Source organism: Bidens hawaiensis, unplaced genomic scaffold (assembly GCF_021521415.1).
Source record: "Bidens hawaiensis isolate Kalapana, Puna unplaced genomic scaffold, B.hawaiensis_p1.1 tig00064608_1, whole genome shotgun sequence".
NCBI classification, from domain to species: Eukaryota; Viridiplantae; Streptophyta; class Magnoliopsida; order Asterales; family Asteraceae; genus Bidens; species Bidens hawaiensis.
The window spans coordinates 18,012-40,346 of NW_027501521.1; the positions used below are offsets into that span (position 1 = coordinate 18,012).

Below are 22,335 nucleotides of genomic sequence, written 5' to 3' on the forward strand. Positions count from 1 at the left end.
TATTATAGAAAGACAAGGGTAGGATTGTAATAAAAGAGAAAAATATGGACACATGTCTGTTGTTTGTGAAACTAGCGGTCAATTGTCTCTATGTGACGTGGCTACCAATGTGTTTTCAAAGAGATTTCATTTTTTGTACTTGTCTTCGTTAAAGGTTATTAATACAAATTTGATGATTCTACTATTATAGTCACCAAGTATAAGAATAGTAGTCACCAAGTATAAGGTCATGTTTAGTGAAGGGGTTATGACTGGGAGCGAATTGTGACACGTAGCGTCCAGTTAGTAAGGAGTTGAAATTTGTTTTTAGGGTGTAATGGTGTAGAGGCAACAAGTTGGACTCACAGTTTATTTTTTTTATTTTCTTTTTATAATTAAACTAATTAAATAAAAACCAATTTTGCCATCATTGACCTTATGTTTGCCATCATTGTGATAAGTTTGAGTAACAACAATTGCCAACCACAAAAGACAATTGCCACAACCACTCCACTGCCACTAATAGTTCCGAATAGGAAGCCAACAACAATTGACGACCGTCAATAGCTTGTCAATAAGATTCCTCCTCTTATCAATAGCTTGTCAATAAGTTCTCCTTCTAGTCAAACCAATATGGTAAAAATTCTTTAAAGAATTTTAGGTTGCAAGTTAATTTCATACAACAATAATAAAACTACAAATTCTAGCAAAGAAACAATGAATTATGAATACAAAGATAGTCAACTATTTGTCTTCTCTTTAATAGAAAAAACCCATTACTTCAAACACTCATATAATCAAAATATTAGGAACCAAAACCTCAACATATGCAAAACATACAAAGTGAAAAAAAATGTCAATGAATCACACAAAGATGATGTGCGTATTGTATGAAATATATAGTCCACTATAACTAATCACTTGAATCATCAATTAGAGGATTTACAAACTTTATAAACATCAATGCAGACATTTCATCAAACACCGTATAGGCATAAAAAATGGACAATACCTTCAAAACGAATGTACGACTCCGCAATCAACAACTGCAAAATACAATTTCAAAGAACAAATTAACCATCCACGCCCAAAAAATGGTTAGCGTCTAGAGCGGAAACCAAAAAAATGAAACTCAATAAACATATCAACGGTAGAGAAGTACCGATGTCACGTGATCCATGAAAACAATTTCACCATCTACTGCCCATGCCAGCATTTAGATCTCTTAACCATCATCACCGCTTCTATGTAGACAGGTGGCCGGAACACTAGTGCCACCATCACTCCACTTCCACCGACTACGGCGGCAAACTCCCTGAGAAACATCAACTTTAACAGTCACGGCTCCCAACCACACCAACGTCTTACCGTCATACTTCCCTGTTGTGACGATCGTCGTCGCCTAAGGTTCCTAAAGGGAACCCGACAACAACATCACCCTACCAGACGACCGACACCACTGACGTACAACATCACCGCCACATACCTCAACAGTGCAACAATGATTACTAGTGGCAGAGAGATCGAAAGGAGAGCACCATACTAGAGAAGATTAAAGAGAGAGAGGGAATGAAAACTCTTTTGTATTGTCTCTTGTGGGAGAAGCCAGTGTTAGTTGACATAATGAACAGACTGTACAATTGTCACTCCATGATGTATGTAACAACAACCTGGATTTTTCCACTTAATATTTTTATCCACTACCCGACCTGTTTTTATGTTCGGGAAATTTTATCAATAAAATATCACGTTTATTGAGTTATTATTATTATTTTAATATTATTGTTTAAATATTTATATAATATATATTAACAACTTTGAAATATATACAATTTTAACCCTTAACAAACCTTTAACCCATTGTTGTCCCCATATTTATACTAGAAGGACCATTCTGCAAATCTGTTATATTATTATCCATTAACCCATTTACCCATTAACCCAACACGTATCCATGATCCATTACCAAACCCGTATACCCAAATTGATTTCTTGAAGCTCAATTCTCGTTCTAATGTTGGAATTGAATCATGGTTATGATTCTTCTTGCCAAAACGACCTCACCGACTCAGTTAATTAGGAAACAACGATCTAATTGATTCGTATTGACTGATTTAATAGGACGTCTCTAACCTAAATAGATATTATACTATATGAGCGATCATAACTCAATTACTCGCATCTGAACCACTCCTGCATCGCTAACAAAACCCCATAACGAATTGGATTATTATTACATGTTGTATCGTGTTCTTAATCTCGTCTTGGCCGGCTCCTTATCAATCAATTAAACCCTTCAATTAACATCATGCAAGGTAATACATTATATCATACAAGGTAATACATTTCTCGTAGGTAATTTCCGAAGACTGTGATTTATCCTTTTATTATCAACATTCCCGCTTTGCTTATTTGATAAGATGAGTATTCACTCACCTCTTTACTTATTTAAACTGTTTTGGGGGCATATGTGTATCGTATTATATGTATCTATTATTTACTATTCACTTGCAATCTGTTTAATCCTTGTGTGCATGTCAATTATTTGCCTAACTTGCTATATGTTTATTTACTTAATTGTCAGCATTCAGAGAGGTCCATCATAATCACAGTAATAGTATGATCATACGACTATCGTAGTAGTCAATGCCGACTTCGCAAGGCAACGATTTTACCGACACTCATTATTTGCTCATTGGCTTAATTGTTTATCTCACATGAAAAGTTTTGCGTTTTTATATTATATTGTATCTTAAGTTAACTGGTGTTTTACTCACTCAACCTTGTGTTGACAAAACTAGTTTATTTTATACGCATATGCAGGTTATAGTTTGAATTGATTCATGATTGGTGAAGATTTAGGATTGCTTATGTTAGAAGAAACATTATCAAGACAATAAATCAAGACTTGTTTAGATTTTGAATTAATAATTATCTTGTTGCTTTATTTTTAATTTTATATACTTGGTTGTTTGGATTTTCATTGAATAATTAATTAAAGTAAATAGGTATTGTCACTTTTTAATTATTGCATGATAGTACATTGAGAGTTGTGAGCAATCAGTTCACGCCCCCACATTTCCGCTTTAGGTTGGGGTGTGACAATGTACACCTTCAATACACCACCGACCCCCAAAAAGGTCGTTATATAAATATAGTATTTAAATTGTTTATTATGTTAACAATATTAACAAAAGGAAAAATCCTCAAATTGTCCATTCTCTTCTACCAAGTCAATGAAATGTCCTTCAACAAATATGTTCCAAGAATGTCAACCATTATTGTAAGGCCAAAAATTGTGACTTGCGATATCAATGTGACAAAACTCGTTATTATATTATGGTCAATCAATCGGTTTTAGTTGGTGTGTAAACCGGATCTGAGACGAGAGCTTCGATGCACGCTTTTAGCTTCAACGAGAAGAAAACTTCTAGAATGTTTGCTCACTATGTTTAGCTATAAATATGAAACTTGTATTTCTTTCATAGTGCGTGTTTTCAATGGTGTATTCTACCACCCAAGGGGAGCTCCCCTTAGGTGGGATCGGTTCATTTATTAAATCTCATGTTTTATTACCGATTACAGAATCGTTCAATATCCATATTATCTTTATATTATTTGTTCGATCGTTTGATTTCATTGCACCTGTCTCTATCGTTTAGCAAGAATAAATCCATTTTGTTATGTTAGATCCGGTTATTAGGATACCTACAAGTGGTATTGGAGCGGGTAGAATCGTTTGATCCAACTTTTTGTTTGATATTCAGGTTCTAATATGCGATTACCGAACATAGACGTTAATTTCTTTAAGTTTTTGAAGATCCGTTGAAGTTTGAACGATTTGGAAATAAAGATTGGAGATTTTTTTAAAATAAAGGTGCTCGATGTTCGTCTCTTTGTGGATATGAATTCTCTACCACTTAAAGATTGCTTTTAGAGTTTTTTTTTGAAGTTTTTATGGTGTTTTATGAGGTACATTACCCGAATACGTGAAGGTCAATATGAACAAAAGTTGAACTCTGTGTTATTCAAATATGTGTCTGATTCTTACTATATGTTGTTTGTTTGCTCAAATTCATCATAATAAGGTGTGTTTTGAGGTTTAATTGATGAATATTGCTCCAACTTGAAGTTAAGTTCAGAGCCAGACCTGGTTTTGAGGTTAGGAGGTTCATGGCTCAAACTGATGATCAATGAGTGTTTGTTTCTAAAATTTGATGTTTGATTGATGCCTCTATACATCATAAACGTCAATTTGATCGTTTATTTCATTATATTTTTATCGATTTAGATAAATCTGCTATCTTCCATTGTATGCGACGCATCTCAAATCAGGTTTTAATTGGCCAATAACTTTCATTTTAGCCAGAATTAGGAGGTGATTACTTATTTGGAATTGATTGGGGTGTATGTCGATTGTTGATGGATGTTGATAGCGGGCTTGGGTAATGATGATGACGACGTTTGATGGTAACCAGAATACGGTTTTCCGGCAGTGTGACCTCACGTGTAAATATGTTCCAACAACTGTAACACCCTTGGCAAACACAACATCGTCCCACTCTTAGGCTATCCCACATCGGTCGTGGACAAGAGAGATCCTTGCTTCATAAGTAAATGTCCTGCCTTTTCAATCACCAACGCGTTTGGGCTTAGTTGGCTGTGTAGCACATGAAAACTCCACGGTTAAGCGCGCTTAGGTGAAAATAGTACTAGGATGGGTGACCTCCTGGGAAGTCTCCATCTGGGCAACCAAAAACAAATCCGTGAGCTCTTCGTGGGCAGAGCGGACAATATTGGTGGTGCGAGGGGCTGGGATGTTACAGGTGGTATCAAATCCACTCTTGTGTCGTTCGGGATGATGGGACATGCCTCATCGAGGACGATGAGTCCAAAGGGGGGTTGTTTGTAACACCCTTGGCAAACACATCATCGTCCCACTCTTAGGCTATCCCACATCGGCCGTGGACAAGAGAGATCCTTGGTTCATAAGTAAATGTCCTGCCTCTTCAATCGCCAACGCGTTTTGGGCTTAGTTGGCTGTGGAGCACATGAAAACTCCACGGTTAAGCGCGCTTAGGCGGAAGTAGTACTAGGATGGGTGACCTCCTGGGAAGTCTCCATCTGGGCAACCAAAAACAAATCCGTGAGCTCTTCGTGGGCAGAGCGGACAATATTGGTGGTGCGAGGGGCCGGGATGTTACAACAACTAGGTCACAGTTTGTTTGTGTGGGTTGGCCTCCTTCTAACCTACTTGGGCTGATATTTTAGGTTTGTTTTAGCTAAGAGTTTGATTGATGCAAGTTTTCTTGGGCCTGGTTCTTGTTCCAACTTCAACTTGGGGTGTCATATGAAAATTGAATTTGTTTCTTTGAGAAGATTATGTGAAATTGTTTTTTGGTCTAAAAAAAGATTATCATTATTTGGGTTGACCAAAATGAGTCAAAGATGATCGGGTGTTTGCGTCATTGTTTGACCGAGTGTTCAAAACTTATTATTTATATTTTTTCAAGACGTTCGGGAAGTTGCATCCGTGTGGTGAACTTCGGACAAGTTGGATTTGGATTTGAAGAGGAAATAATAAGTTTTGTCATTCGATCGTCGAAGCTGATAATTCGAGGTAGTGGATATTCGAGCTCATCTCAGCTTATATTGCTTAAGATCCGAGATAATGGGTAAAGAAATGAGAAAACCTTCATGAATGAAATTAGGTGGGTCATACCTTAAGCGGGTGAATTGACACAAATAGGCTTCGGTTTATCGGGTGATTCGTGAATATGTGTGACACGGTTAAATAACTGATATCATAAGTCAAGGGGGTGATTGTAAGGCCAAAAATTATGATTTGCGATATCAATGTGGCGAAACTCGTTATATATATTATGGTCAATCAATCTATTTTTGTTGGCTTGTAATCCGGATCTGAGACGAGAGCTTCGATGTACACATTTAGCTTCAACGAGAAGAAAACTTCTAGAATGTTTGGTCACTATGTTTAGCTATAAATAGGAAACTTGTATTTCTTTTATAGTGTGTGTTTTCTACGGTGTAATCAACCACCCAAAGGGAGTTCACCTTGGGTAGGATCGGCTCATTTATTATATCCCATGTTTTATTACCGATTACAAAATCGTTCAATATCCATATTATCTTTATATTATTTGTTCGATCTTTTGATTTCACCACACCCGTCTTGATTTGTTATGTTAGATCCGGTTATTAGGAGACCTACAATTATATAATCGGTTCCCAACTTATTTTCTTACCCTGGCGTTTTTTTTCAGCCAATTAATGAAGTCTACCTCTCCCCTTTTACTCTAGTTCTGACGGAGCATCTTAGGCTGAGGGGTGTGGGGGGCTCTAATGGGGGCTTTAGTGGGGGCTCCAGCCAATAATATTATGACGTGTGGCAGAGAGAGAAACTGGATAAGGGGGGTGTTGGAGCCCCCGTTGGAGCCCCTGGCCCTGGTGTGGAGGGACTCCAGCAGGGGCTCCAGCGAATTTTTTTTTATTTTTTTATAAATATATTCAAACAACGTATTATTAAAAAAACTCATAAATTATTAAAAAAAACACACATTAATAAAAAAAACACATTAATATCTAAAAATAAAATAAAAATTAAAGTACTAAAAAAAACATTATTCTTATTCTTCGGCTTGGTCTTCTTCGATCAACCTCTTTCGGATACGTTCCTTTTGCTTTTCCATTAGCATTTGATCGACCGGATTTAGGTTACTGAAGTCTCTAGTAAGGAAGTCCAAATCTCTCATTCGACTTTTTTCCTTTTTGTCATTAGAGACCACCTCCATGGTTTTGTTGAATTTATTGAGGGATTCAACAAGATTGGCGATGTTTACGGCTTCCCCCTCAGCCGGTTTTTTCCCCTTGGCGTCCCTTCCCAATGGCCGCCTCCTCGGCGGTGAAGACGTTTCCTCCTCCACAATATTTAGGTCGAATCCAACGCGGCAATCTGACCCGATTGAAGTGCTATACGCTCCAGACGAACTAGTTTTAGTCCGTTTCGGCCGTACTTCCGAATCAACGTCCGGCGCCACCAGCTCAACCCACTTGGAACACCTTTTCAACCTCTCCCACAACTTTAAATCGTCCCACGTCTTCACCGTCCCATACCTCCGCAAACACTCCTGCTTCCACTCTTCGACCGTGAAATTGTAAACCGCCAAATCATCACTGCCACTTGGTCTCATACGACCGCTGTTCCTGTTGAAAAGATTAGTAAACAAGCCGACAAATTTTCTGATTTCGGACCACTGACCCGAAATCATATCGGCGTTCCGCTCTGTACTCCCAACGAGCGTATAAAACGTCTCCCTAACCTTTGTCCAAAAAATCTTGCTCTTTTGGTAGTCGGCTGCAAAATGAATAAATAAATTAGATTTCCATTTAACTTTTTTATTTAACTTTTTAATTAAAAATCATTTTTAAAAACGTTAAAACAATTACCGCAACGCCGATCCTCAGAAATGACTATCCAAGCCCGACACAAGGCTTCCTTCTCATCCGATGACCACGGAGTGGTTTTCCGTTTCGTCCTCGGAGTCGAAGCCGGTCCCGACCCGTCCGTTGCAACTTGTTTTTTCCGGTGGACGCGTCTTCTTGGTCCCGTAGCTTCACCGTGTGATTCTTGTGTCTCCGGAACAACAAAGTTAGGAGACGGTTGTGTGTTGGATGGTTGAAAGCCGGATGATTCTTGCGGCTCCGAATAAAACATCGGTTGGTGCGGTGACGACCATAAATCGTCGTCAATATAATCTGAATCAAGGTTGGGGTACCAATTTCCAGCCATTTTTTTAAAAAAATGTTGGGAAGATGGGTTGATTTTGGGTTTTATTTTGAAGTTGTGGTGATTGATATGGGTGAAATGGGGTATTTTATAGATGAAAAAACGTTTTTTTTAATTAAATAAGAGCCCAACGGCTCTTTGTATATGTCCAACGGCCACTTGCACACTCCCCTATGCCCTCAGCCTCTCTCTTCTGCCGCTAACCCCATCACGCCTGCATCATTTTTCGTGCTAGCGCCCCGGGTCGCGCCCCGGTGGTGTGGTGTTAGCCCCTGGGGGCGCGAGCGGAGGGGCTCGATCGCCCCCGTTGAAGCCCCACACCCCTCAGCCTTAATAAAAGATGGTGGCGGCCCTGTTGTCTTCAAGGTGTCCTTGTCAGATGCAACGGTCTGCCACCATGCCACCTTTGAAACCGACCGCATTATTATTACAACAATAAATTTGTTGCTCTTGTGTAGTTTGACTTGTGCAAAACTAATGACATATAATAAGTTAGGCTCTGACGGGGGACAAATTATTTGCAATACTGTCACCACTATCCTTTTATAAAGATACACCGTCGGAACTAGAGTAAAGCGGAGAGGTGGACTTTATTAATTAGCTGAAAAAAAGTCGCGATAACAGAAAATAAAGTTGAGAATCAACTGTATAACAGTGGATATTCTTGGAACATCTTTTGTTGAAGGTTATTTATTTGACTTCGTAGAAGAGAATAGACAATTTAAGGATTTTCAATTAACAAAAACACATAGAACAGATCTCAACAAAAATTAACACCCGTAAAACTTCTTTATTATGTTGATAATATATGTTAAACCATTGACTATAACTTAAAACACCAAAGTCCATTAGGTATAATAGAAAGATACATCTTGATGAAATTTTGTTTTTAGTTATATTTCACGGTTTAATATTATTTTATCATTTACTTTTTACCAGACTTACCCTCACACATGGTCGACCCGTGGGTCAGCGAAAACAAGTTATGGCTTTAGGCCTACATTTAATTAATCCCTCCAAGTCAAAAATGCCATTATATATAAATATATTATAACGAGTAAATGAATTCAAAGCAATGTAATGGTATGGTGAAAGGCTTAGTTGTTACTAAAATATAGGTCATGAGTTTGAAACTTGTAATTTTTTTCTTAACAATTGTCATAACAAGACCCCAAAATCTTATTTCAATTTAGACATCCGTTGAGCCAACCCTGCCCTCACACATAATATTCATGTATTCGTAAGTGACAAAGAGTAAAAGTCTATTTGGTTGGTAATAAACAGAGGTCGTGTTTGGACGCATGTAGAATTAAACTTTGTTTGATGTTCATCAATGGCGGAACTTGAACAACCAAGTAGGAGTGGGGGCGACTAAGTTATAAATTAAAATTACAATTTTTACACATTATATTGGAGGTATATGAAGGAAACATAATACTTTTTAAAACTTAAAAACATATTTCCGCACAACCACCTCAACAAAAATATTTTATGGGCCCACAGTTAGAAGAAGTTGAACTCACATAAATAAAAACTATAACTTTATTTATTAATTTTTTTACCAAGTCCCAATGCAGACTTCATCTTCTTTCCCAATGTTAGAGCATTTTTGTCTATCGCTAGATCTTGGATTGGTTAAACGAGCTAATATTGTTAGATAAGTTGTAAGGAACGTATAAGTTGGCCAACGTATAAGCTTATACGGGTGTATAAGCTTATACGCCACACCCACCTTATACGGTCCATAGAATTTAGTATAAATAGGAGCTCTTTATGTCATATTTGGCAATCCTCAATAATCCTTAAGAATCTTAGAGAGAGAAATATTGAGAGGAGAGAGCAAATCACTTGTACATACTTGTCATATCAATATTAGTGGGTTTGTGTGTGAATTGCTATGTGTTTTATCCCTTTGATTAGTGATTTCACCAATAATCATCGTATAGTAAACATCACATGATTTCGATCCATCTCACGAACTTATAATTGGTAACAGAGCCTCGGGCTCGTGTTTACTACTGGATCAAACACATCAATTCGTTTCGGTTTGAAGATTTCATAGTCAAAGTCATACCCGTTCATATATGTCCAATTACTCACACGTTTACGGTTTAAATTCGGATTAAACTCAGAATTATACTCATAGTTATGGGTTAATCGTTTCTGAATGAGTGATTTCATCCAATTCAAATTGATTAATCAAGTTCAAGAAATCAGTTTGTTGCAGTTCGCTTTAACGTATATGTTGTTATCACCTTCCGTATGAATTGTTCAATTAGCCATATAACATTGGTCCGTATAAGTCAAATGTAACATCCCGTTTTCTGTTTGGTTAATAAAATAATAATATTAAATTGTTATGCGTTAAGAATTGGGCTTGTGTTGGGTTAAGTGATATGGATAATGGACTTGGGTTAATAAGAAAATGAGAAAGACCATGGGCTTAAGCCTATGACCCATGATATAAATACATTAATTAACCCGCAAACCATTCATTTCACTCATTTCATACACCACCAAAAACACATACTTAATCTCTCTCTCATATTTCTCTCTTCTCTAGCCGAAACCAAGAAGAAGAATTGATTTCCGACCCGATGTAATGATAGTATGATATTGTTTGAACCCAAACCCACTAGATCTAGTCGCGAAACGACGAGCCGACACCTTAAACAGTTAAAGTTATGAGATCCGGATGGAATCGGGTATAAACTGGTCAAAAGATGAGCTTAGGGGTCACCCTAGCTTAGATCTGGATCGAACGGGATGAAAAACGGTGGAAAACGACCGAGGTCTCGCTTTTCCAGCGAGATCCCGGTTTTCCGATGATGAAGGCACCGGAAAAACGCGTACGATGTTGAAAAGAATGTCAGAACCCTAACCCTAACCCTAATTCCTTATGAAAACTAACGAATTAACAGTAATTCGTTAACGGAAGGATAACGAATTAGCTTTAATTCGTTATGCCAATTCGTTAAGGAAGGATAACGAATTAGCTAAGAAATTCGTTACGGAGAGATAACGAATGGACCCTCGTTCGTTAGAAGTTTCATTCATTATAAAAGATTAGTTCGTTATAAAAGGGTCATTCGTTATAAGGACCAATTCGTTATAAGGGCCATTTTGTTATAAGGGCCAATTCGTTATGAAGGCCAATTCGTTATGAAAGTCAATTCGTTATGAAGTAACGAACTAGTCCATTCGTTATGAAAGATAGAAATAACGAATGAGCCCCAATTCGTTAAGAAATTGGATAAGGAATTAGTGTTTGAAAGAATGACAGAAAGGTCCCTGGACTTAGAATAAAATGATTTAATTACAAAGAAGCCCTCGAACTTTATGAATTAGAAAATAAAATAATAATTTAAGATTTCTAATGAAAATGTGTTAAGACGGTTAATGAAAATAAAATTTTTCCAAGCTGACCTGACAGCTCGACCCCAGCCAGGGGCTCTGCCCCTTGGACCCTGCTAGGGGCTGCCGCCCCTAGAACCCCGCTGCTAGGGGCGTTGCCCCCGGTCCCCCCGCTCGTTGAAGGTTATAATTAAACTAGATAGCACGCTATGAGTAGTGATAGTTAATTGATATATGTAATTATTATACAGTTAGCCGTGCACAACTAAAGAAATGGATTACCATTAACTCTGAACGTAACCGCATTCAGGTGAGTTTATAGCCCCATTCCTTGTTATGTTTTCGGGGCTGCGTGCATACTCGATGTGATTAGTTAATACACTTATCCTAAGTGATAAGTGTATGCCATATATGATTTATGTAAAATGTATGAATGATTGCTCGTCAGTACGTGAATGATATTCGGATATTGCATGTACTGTCAGGTTATAATTACATATATGAATGCTATATATATTGTATGAATGAGATATGTATGTTATGAATGAATATAAGGGATGGCTAGGTACAGAAGAAAGGGACCGAGCCCTAATAATACTTAAGGTAAAAAGGGACCAGACCCTAATAATATTCGAGCCAGAAAATGGACGAGCCCTAATAATACTCGAGGAAGAAAGGGACCAGACCCTAATAATATTCGAGGCAGATAGGGGACCGAGCCCTAACAATACTCGAGGTAGTAGGGCGTAATGCTCTTTAAAATGCATGAGCATGTAGAGTATGAATAGATGTAACGAAAGTAAAGAAAGAATGAAAGTATATACTCTTGTATGTACTAAAGAAAGTTAAACAGGTTAAGTAAATACTAAGTATCTACGTATGCGTATGTATAAGTATGTGAAAGTATTGTATGGTACTTGATTAACCACAACTCACTCAGCATAGCTGACTTTTAGTATGTACGCAGGTGAGTAGGATGAGGCAGTTCGCTTGAGGGGAACAGATGACATGGAATTGAAGATATTGGCATCTTAAGGAAATGTTATGTTATTTTAAAGACTATGTTTTATGTTTAAACGACTTGAATGTTGTTAAGACAAGATTGGATGGTTATGTAATATATTTTGTTTGAAGTTTTTATATTTCGCGTAAAGTTTTAATTAACTATGATATTTAGAACTGCGTTTATGAGTAAATCAAACGTCCAAAGTGAGGCACCGGTAACGGGGCCTTACATCAAAGATACACGGCTGAGTGAAATCGACATTAAATATCACAAGTTGCCGCATAATATTTCTCACAACGTGCCGCATAAGTTGAATTGTTTTATCAATCAAAAAGTGGCGATTAGAAACTGTTTAAAGGGGAGGTCAATAAGGACGCTGGCTGGTGATCAATTGGCTCACAATGTTGGTTAGCCTCATATTAATTGAAAGTATCACGTTTTTTGTTCATCACATTTAGATTGAACAATCTGAGTTACTTGTTTTTGTTTATCCGCATATTAATTGAAAACTGGATGACTAATATGATACTGATTTACATGGATTGAGTTACTTGGACGAGTCACCGCATAACAGTTTGTTGCTGCCGTATAAGTATTTTCAAGTTGGATGTATAAGTGGTGTACGGATGCTTAGCATTTTCTTGTTGCCACATATAAGACGTTTTTATGCATAAGTTGAGCCAAGCATAAGTTTGTTTTTGGCAACGTATAAGTGTTGTGCACCATTGGACGTATAAATTTTGTGAATTAATTCGTCTAAGCTGTTGGTCATCCGTATAAGTTGTTACACGTTGCTGATATACGTTGAGTGTTCACGTATAAGTGGGTTATACACTACATTTAGTTGTTGGCATAAGGATTTTACTTTCACGTACGTGCTGATTTTCTAGATTTTTGTGCACGTTTGGAGAAAATGGATTTTTTAAGTTCGTTTAATGATGACGAGGTTTTAAGAAGAAACAAAAGACAAGAGTTGAAGAGATAATTCGATATGTTTGATATATTGACTGTAGAATCGTTTGATTCGTTAATCAATCGATATTGCGAGTTTGTTAACGAAATGAAACATGTCGGGATTTAGAAAAGCGAGTCAGACTACATTGATAGGTTGGCAGATACACTCGTTGAGACGTCACCTAAAGTTTGGGGTACATTAGTTATAGCAATTCAATCAAATCCCAACACATGCAAATTTTCTCAGTTCATCGAGAAGATAAAGAATCATGTATCGTTTTTAGAATCATTTTTGGAGGTCAAAGTTGAAAACAAAGTCGAAGAAACTAAATCTTATGAAAAATGTGAGGACTACAAAAGGTTAAAATCTCACAATGACTCGTTACTAGATGAGCTTAATCGAGTTAAGGAAGTTTATGATAGTAACATTTGCCATTTTTCGGTTTAACTTGCATTTATATTTGTATCAAAAACCCGACCCGTTTTGATATTTCGGATTCCTATTTATTAATAAGATGTTGGATTTTATGTTCATTTATGTTTCACAAATGTCAGGTCAAGAAAACATCTTTTTCGGTACGTTAAAACACCTCTTTATGATGAAAAACGACTTTAAATAAACTTTAGGGACTATTATTGTCAATTATCAAAAGCTTGTTTGACCATTTTAATCAATCACATGCAATTTACCCCATATGAATAAACCATACTTCTACCACTATTAAAGCAATGCCCCATGCGCCATTTTGGTTGCTCTTTCTTCTCCAAATTCTCTTTCAATCTAAGATCCAAGTATCCATTATTCAAGTTCTTACTCTCAAGGTCAAACTAATACTAATCCTTGTTTTCTAACTAATTCTTGTTACTTGAAGCTTGATGTTGCAACATATATATAATATACACCCCTTTTTCCTTCGGATTTCATTTCTCCGATCACGGTCGGTTGAAGTGTCGTGCTACAAGGCAAGACTATATGGAGGACTATTATAGTCCTTGATAAATACTTTAAGTTATGCCTTAATTTTGTTTATGCTTATTAATATTGTTTAGTCCTTACTTACTTTTAATTTTCAAATCATTTTTTAATAGTTCAATGGTATTGGGTATGTGACCACCATTTTCGGTTTCAACCCGAGTCAAGAGCCGAACCAAAACCGAACTTTTGTTTAGTACTTTATTGTTAACATTGCATGAAAGATTTGAGTATTATTATTTTTAAGTTTATTTTAATGAGTTCTATGGTGTTGGATATGTGGCAACCATCCTCGGTTTCATTCCTAGTCAAGGACCGAACTGAAATCGAACTCTTGTTTAAACACTTTATATTAACATGTTGTATGTAAACTTGAGTATTATCATTTCTAAGTTATTTTAATAAAGTTCCATGGTATTGGGTATGTGGTAACCATCCTCAGTTTTATTCCGAGTCAAGGACCGAACCAAGACCGAACTAAACCGAGTTCACTCACTTAAGACACACTAGTGTGTTTTGGACCACCGAATCTCATATTTTCTCTAAAACTATTTTATAAATTAATTTTAAATTCTTTTTCTCAAAACACTTGGTATTTTGGATCTAACTTGATCTTATAACAAGTTTGAACCGACAAACCAAACACTCGCTTAACGGACGTCTAGATTCTTCTTAATAGAACTACACACTTGGTTAAGTTTCTTTTGATTTCATTGAGTTATCTCATAACATTTTAGAATCTCGGCTTCGAGCTTGACCAATTATCAAGACTCGAACCGACAATTCCGAACACTCGTAAAATCTCGTTTTGGTATCTATTTAACTTTGCAATATTGCAATTATACCAAAATATTTACTTAACAAAGGTTAAGTAAAAACTAATAAATAGAATACCGAGACCCGATTTCGAGTAAACTTACTTTTCAAAATCATTACTTTAATTCCTTATGCATTTACATTTTAGCCTTCAAACTTTAATTAATTATGTTACTTGTCAAGTTATTTTACTTTAAAGCTTTTAAAAACCACCTACTAACTCAAGACCCTTTTTAATATAGGTCTTGCCCGGTGAACTTACCCTTCCCCCATTTTATCGCAAACTATCCTTCAAGTTACTTATTTCATGTGAGTACATTTCATCCCCCGTTTTCACTTTTATACTTTGGGGGTAACATGGATACTTATTCAAAACAAGAATGATATTTAATACTCGATCTTCAAACCACAAACGTTAGGGTGTATGATACTAGAATACTTGCTCTATTGTGTGTTATATGCTTCATATGCTTTACGTGCACAAGTGTTTATTTTTAAGTTGTTGTTGAGCCTCAATAAGTATGATCATACGATCCCCTAACTACTTAGCCTTGTGCTAGTAGAATAGGGCCTCATTATCCGAGTATGTCGGTTGTTACCGATTAGAAAGGATCATCATTTACTTATGATTTATATACCGCAATTGTTGCTTTTATTTATAGTTTCATATACGATTTGTGTATTTTTCCTCATATTATATATACTCAAAACTATGAAATTGCTCACCAACATACGTGTTGACAAATATTATTTTATGCATTGTTACAGTTTTAATTATTACTTGATTTGGAGCTTGAATACGTCATTCTATTTGATACCGCTAGGTTATTAGAAGAATGAACAATATTTATTCTTATATTTGGTGTTGTTATGTATGAACAAGATGTATTTCTTTTGTGATTAAATGAAATTAATGAGTTGTCTAAATATTGTCACTTTAATAGTGTCTTGTGTTCATGGGCAATCCGTTTCACACCGGCATGTTCCTCCGCCTTTGGTCGGGGTGTGAAAAATTGGTATCAGAGCTAAGACTATAGGATATGCGGTTAGACGTAACGACCTAATATAGTTTTGCTTTAGGGTCCTTATACGTGTTGCTTATACGTGTTACCCTACTTGATTGTTCATTACACTTATATATTTAATTGCTTATTTATTTCATAATCTCCAAAATATACACATGCATACGCTCTCATAGTATTCCAAGGTATCCTTACCTTACCACAAAATCACAAACTCAATTTGGATCCCGTTATTTAGGATCCCTTAAATGTTTTATATCGGGTTTGTAGCCATCATAGAGGGTGAAACACTATGAAACGATCATTTGACAAAAAGATTCCAAGAATCGAAGGTTATTTACTTACCTTGGATGGCTGAATTGTAGTGTTCGTCTTCTAGGTCAACGAACCGTGTTATATATGTCAACACTTTAAGTTGTTGAATGCAAGTGTTCCGGTTGTCTCCTTATATTTTTGTTGGAAGCATAAGAGCCATGGTGGTACGTGGACTAATGTTAACAACAACCCGTTTACCTCATCGTTTAAATTTTTTTATTGCTATTATTACGATATTTTGGACAAAACGTGTAAAACACGGTGATTTCGTGCACATGTTCAACTCCCCACTTTACAATGATTTTAAGATTTAATGTTGGGATAACTAGTCATGGTGGTTCATGCAAGTTTTTCTCGCTTTTAAATCATAACACATTATTTCAAACTCCGAAGATTTAAACTATTTAACATTCTATTTTTTTTACTTGATTTACTAACAAAAGAAATTTTTTTAACATCCTCATCCTCATAACTCTAGGGCTCACAATCATTAAAACCCCATATTTACTCATTTCCCTCATACTTATATCAATTTCTCAAAACTTATATCATTTCTCTTTTATTATTTTAGAATGCCTTCACTTCGTCGTCAAACTCGCAAGCTTAACTCCGGTCGTCGGATGGCCGCTATGGTTTCTAAGGAAATCGCCGCTGTGATTCCCGCCTTGAAAAATTTCGCCGGTGCTAACCCATCTCAGTTTCATGGCAAGAACTGTGCCACTACCTTGTTGCAATGGTTTGAAAAGATGGAACTCGTTTTTACTCTTTGCGAATGCCCCGAACCCAAGAAAACCACGTACGCCTCGAGCATGTTCGAGGGAACCACCCGCACTTGGTGGAATGGCGAAATGTTCGCCAATGGGGCGGAAGTAGCTATGGCCTACTCATGGACCAAGCTCAAGGAAGTCATGATGAAGAAATTTTGCCCAGAACATGAAATCCAAAAACTCAAATCCGAATTTTGGGAAATTAAGCAAGAGAGTGGTGACAACTCCGCCTACTCCGATCACTTTTATGAGCTTAGTCTCTTGGTTCCTCACTTGGTTATCCCCCCTCGAACGGGCGATTGACAAGTATGTTGGTGGTTTGCCTATGCAAATCCACGACTCGGTGATAAGTAGTAAACCGCAAACCCTCCATGATGCAATTACCTTAGCCGACGCTCTTTCCGAAAACCATGTCAAAGTCGATGCCCTCATCATCAAAGGCTTCAAGAAACCCAATGACAAGAGTACACCCAAACCATCAACCCTCACCAAAGTTAACCCGCAACCTCAATCTATAAACTACTACAATTCATCCCACCACACCAAGAAGAAAGGCAAAACCAATTACTGAAACTATGTTGTCACCCACCCATCACAACCTCAATCTCAATCCCAAGCACTCCAAAACCGAAAAACGTATTCCGGCCCGCATCCCTTGTGTAACACTTGCCAACGCCATCACCCCTCCTACTCCGCGTGCGGCCATTGCACAAAGTGTAACCGCTATGGTCACCTTAGCAACGTGTGTAGGGAAACCTCTCGTGGACAACCCGCTCCACCAAGATTTGCTCCAACTAACCAAAACCGACCCGCGCCGTTTGCTCAAAATCCTCCTCCTCAACCTAGAGCTTGTTTCAATTGTGGAGACCCAAATCATTTCCGCAATGCTTGTCCTCGACTTGCTTTTGTTAACCAAGCCCAAATCATACCCGCACCAAACTATCAAACCCAAGCCTACCAAGTTCAAACCTATCAACCCCATGTCCCACAACTCTTGGCTCCTCTGGCTCAACCGCTCCAAGCCATGCAAGCCCTCCCGCAAGCAATGCAAGCTCTTCCTCCTCCTCCAGCTCAACAAGTCAACCACGGCAATCAAGGGCGTGCTTTTATGATGAACGCCAACCAAGATCAAGTTGCCAACTATGTGGTAAACGATACGCTTTTAGTAAATGAGCATTTAGCTTCAATTTTATTTGATACCGGAGCTGATAGGAGTTTTGTTTCTTTTAAATTTGAATCTATTGCTGCCGTACCCCGCGCTAAACTTTCTCTCCCTTTTCTATCGAAGTCCCCAATGGTAGCTCCATCACCATCGATTCGGTCATTCGAAATTGTATTCTTACTCTTTGCAAGCGCGAATTCTCCATCGATCTCATACCGATGCAAATGGGAAGCTTCGACATCATAGTAGGCATGGATTAGTTAGCTTTGCACCGTGCTGAAGTTGTTTGTTATGACAAATTCATTTGAATTCCGCTCGTCAATGGCAAAACCCTCAAAGTATTTGGCAAAACGATTCCCAAGAAACTCAACCTCATGTCTTGCTCTCGATCTCGTAAGTACTTGCGCCAAAAGTACGTTACGTTCCTAGCCCAAGCGGTGGTGAAAGATCACAAAGAAAATAAAATTCAAGACATTCCCGTTGTTTGTGAATTTGCCGACGTTTTTCCCGAAGACTTCTTTGGTCTCCCACCCATTCGTCCTGTTGAATTTCGAATCGACCTTGTGCCCGACGCGACTCTCGTAGCCAAGGCTCCTTATCGCTTAGCTCCTTCAGAATTGCAAGAGTTATCGAACCAACTTCAAGAACTCTCCGATAAGGGCTTTATCCGTTCAAGCTCCTCCTCTTGGGGCGCTCCCGTTCTCCTCGTGAAAAAGAAAGATGGCTCATTTCGTATGTGTATCGATTACCTTGAACTCAATAAACTCACCATTAAAAATCATTACCCTTTGCCTCGAATCAATGACCTATTCGATCAACTCCAAGGCACAACTTGTTTTTCCAAAATCGATCTTCGACCGGGTTATCATCAATTGCGTGTTCATGAAGACGACATTCCTAAAACCACTTTTCGTACTCGGTATGGACATTACGAGTTCATGGTTATGCCATTCGGTTTAACTAATGCACCCGCCGTATTCATGGACCTCATAAACCGTTGTTGCAAGCCATTCTTGGATAAATTCGTAATTGTTTTTATCGAAGACATCCTTATCTTCTCCAATACCCAAGCCGAACATGAGCATCATTTACGTTCCATTCTCGACCTCCTAAGATAAGAACAACTTTATGCCAAGTTCTCAAAATGTGAATTTTGGTTAAAAGAAGTTCAATTTTTGGGTCATGTCGTCAATGATAAAGGTATTCATGTTGATCCCGCCAAAATCGAGGTCGTAAAATATTGGAAAACTCCATCCATACCCACGAAAGTCCGATCTTTCCTTGGTTTGGCCGGGTATTATCGGCGATTCATTCTAAACTTATCCAAAATCGCATTACCCCTCACCGCACTAACTCATAAAGGAAAACCTTATGAATGGAGACCAAAACAAGAAGAAGCTTTCCAAACCCTAAAACATATGCTTTGCAATGCTTCCATTTTAACCCTTCCCGATGGAAATGACGACTATAGACTTCTAAAGATAAAAACGGGGGGGGGGGGGGGGGGGGGGCACGACCCCTCCCTTAATAAGGTCCGCCCATGATGTTTATAGTTATGTAATTTAAGTATTCTTATCTCAAAATTGAGTTTCTTTTCTTTTATTACAAAAATTTATATTAAACTTTGTCATCCGTGTAACTTGAACATAACTATGGCTTTTGAGGATAGAAACTTTTAGAAAAAAAAACATATATAAAAATTAATAAGAATATAATCAACTTATATTCTACACAGTACACTAATTAATTTACAAATATTAAAAAATCAAAAATTTTGTGGGTTCGACTCTATCTATATGTCGTTTTCTTCCCACACCTTACTTGGATGGCAAGCTTTTTTACTTTTTCTTGAACACAAGAAGGATCACCGGTCGGTTCACCCAAAACCGCCCTATCAATTGGTACTCTGCAACTATTCTTCCCCAAGCAAGCCTGTATATGTTAAGAACCGTGAGAGCCTCATATAAAAAATAATAAGAATTTTGAATATAGTGATGCAGGTCGTGTTTTACCTTTTCAACAACTTTCTTGGCATTGGAGGCTTGACATGTTCCTTGCATATAACTACCACATGATCCCCATGGATTACCAAAGCCCACAAATTGGATTTCCTTGATGAATTTATCAGGGTCACAAGTAAGTTGAGCTGAAGGCTTAGACTTTTCAGCCGCGGGAGGCTTGAAAACACCGTTTTCTATCTTCCATGAGTCAAGATTCGGTGGATAGTCTTCGAGCATAAGGCTACAAATGATATCCCGATTCACGGTGTTGATCACAATACCGTCTATTGATCCACTACTCTCCTCATACACAACCAAAAGGTTATTCTTTGGTTTCAAATATGATCTTGGGACATGATACCTAAAATGACAACGCACATAACGCGTTAAGTAATTTAGTTATGTTAATTTGATCCGGCCATCTAACCAGTTATAATGCTTACTCCGTTTGAGAAGGCGCTCCTAGTGGCGAGCGATAATTGTCCCAATAACGACCAATGCTATAACCATTGATCCAAATTACTCCTTTGCCCATTCTCTCCATCTTGATCGCTACTGGATTGTTTCCTTCTGGGGCTTGAAAACGCGTCTACAACATGAAATTTCATTCAACTCGTGTGTTAAGCTAATTTGTCGAAATTGATACGTTTACACACAAATAAACCTCACTACATGAAGGGGAATCCTGATATGTTATACCTTATACCATGTAATAGGTGTTCCTGGTCCGCTAGCCGGGGCCCATTTAGCTTTCTTCGATCCTTCTTCGGTGAATAACCGGTGAGCTTCTCCCTCGACGCCAACCTAAATACATGAAAAGTTTAGTACATACTATGTATCCCATTTCCTTTGTATTTTAACTTGTATAACATAACATATATAAAAGCATGTGTATATATGTAACATATACATACCCTATGTCCCCATTGGTTAAGGGTGATATCAAGAGTCCCAGTACTCATACCCTGTAGTATAACGGCTCGAATACCCGCAAACCTCTTCTCCATATACGCTCCACTGTTCTTCACTCGAGAAAAACCAACACACACAAAAAAAGTTAAAAAGTGCATGTCACACGATCAATACATTATTGATCAATGTACACGCAACATCATGTAATGATCAATATTATAAATTTACCGGTAGTCCAACTGTCATTGCCAAGATCGATATATGATTGATTCCGACCTTTAGACTCACGGGTTTGGAGAATGTAAATGATTTTTCTATGAAGCTCCCATGTCCAAACCCTAAATAATTTTGCATGGTTGTTAATAATTGAATTTAAAAGTTATGTTATATATATACATCCACCTCACCTATATATTGTCCGTTCACAAATGCTAATAAAGCATCTCCAAGACTTTGAATTCGAATAACCGACAAGATATCCGGTCGCATGGGTAAATCATCTTTATCAAGATTTAAGCTCGTACTATACCACATATAATCGGTGGTGTCTTTAGTCATGCCTGTGAGTTCCAATGGTGATTTACTTTGAATCGACAAGTCGTTATATGTTGGAATAGATTCTCTATAGGTTTCCCATTTGAAGTTGTTGGCTCTTTTTGAAGGCACAAAGGTTCTTGAGTTATGTTGTGATGTGATCTGTTCTTGTTTAATATATTAAAGTTAGTTTCACTATTAGATGTTTTAGTTCTTTACGAATGAATGACGATAAAACACTCACAAGTTCCGTGTTAAACATGATATTTTTGCAATTGGGAAGGATGGTGACGGATCGTCGAGAAAGGAAATATTGTTTTCCCCTAAAATCAACGGTCCGATGAACTTTTTTGTGCCGATTGCTCAAGAAAGCCGCACAAAGCTTGCTTTCGGGTTTCTCATAAGTCACAATCTACAAAACAAGAAATTAATAATTAAGCTCATTTTTTAAATTGATCATTTGCTTTTGTGTGTTTTTAGTTAGAGCATCTGCAATGCAGGTGAGTACGTTAGAGTTTAGTAGACTCAGTACACAAAGATTTAGTATGGAAGATGATGTTACAAAAGTTGCTTACTTGGACAAATTTGTTAATATCTTGTACTTTACGAGTACCCGTAAGAAAGAGGTTCTTTGTCAATTTCAAAGTCTTGTGAAGGTCTCTAAGATGACTCCATTTGGGTTCTCTTATCAACCCTAAAATAAAAACCAAATTTATCTACACATAAATAAATAA

At 37.4% G+C, this 22,335-nt stretch overlaps 1 protein-coding gene across 1 annotated transcript; it reads right to left on the reverse strand.

The window, feature by feature from the left end:
• Nucleotides 1-17,585: 17,585 nt before the first annotated feature.
• LOC143604274 (beta-galactosidase 14-like) lies at nucleotides 17,586-22,299 on the reverse strand (the record flags this gene model as incomplete). The annotated part of the gene is made up of 10 exons (XM_077080804.1): nucleotides 17,586-18,152; nucleotides 19,977-20,087; nucleotides 20,168-20,516; nucleotides 20,599-20,744; nucleotides 20,855-20,959; nucleotides 21,070-21,177; nucleotides 21,296-21,405; nucleotides 21,475-21,763; nucleotides 21,846-22,013; nucleotides 22,177-22,299. Coding segments are annotated over 10 exons (2,076 nt in total), but the record flags the coding sequence as incomplete, so codon positions are not given.
• Nucleotides 22,300-22,335: the final 36 nt, after the last annotated feature.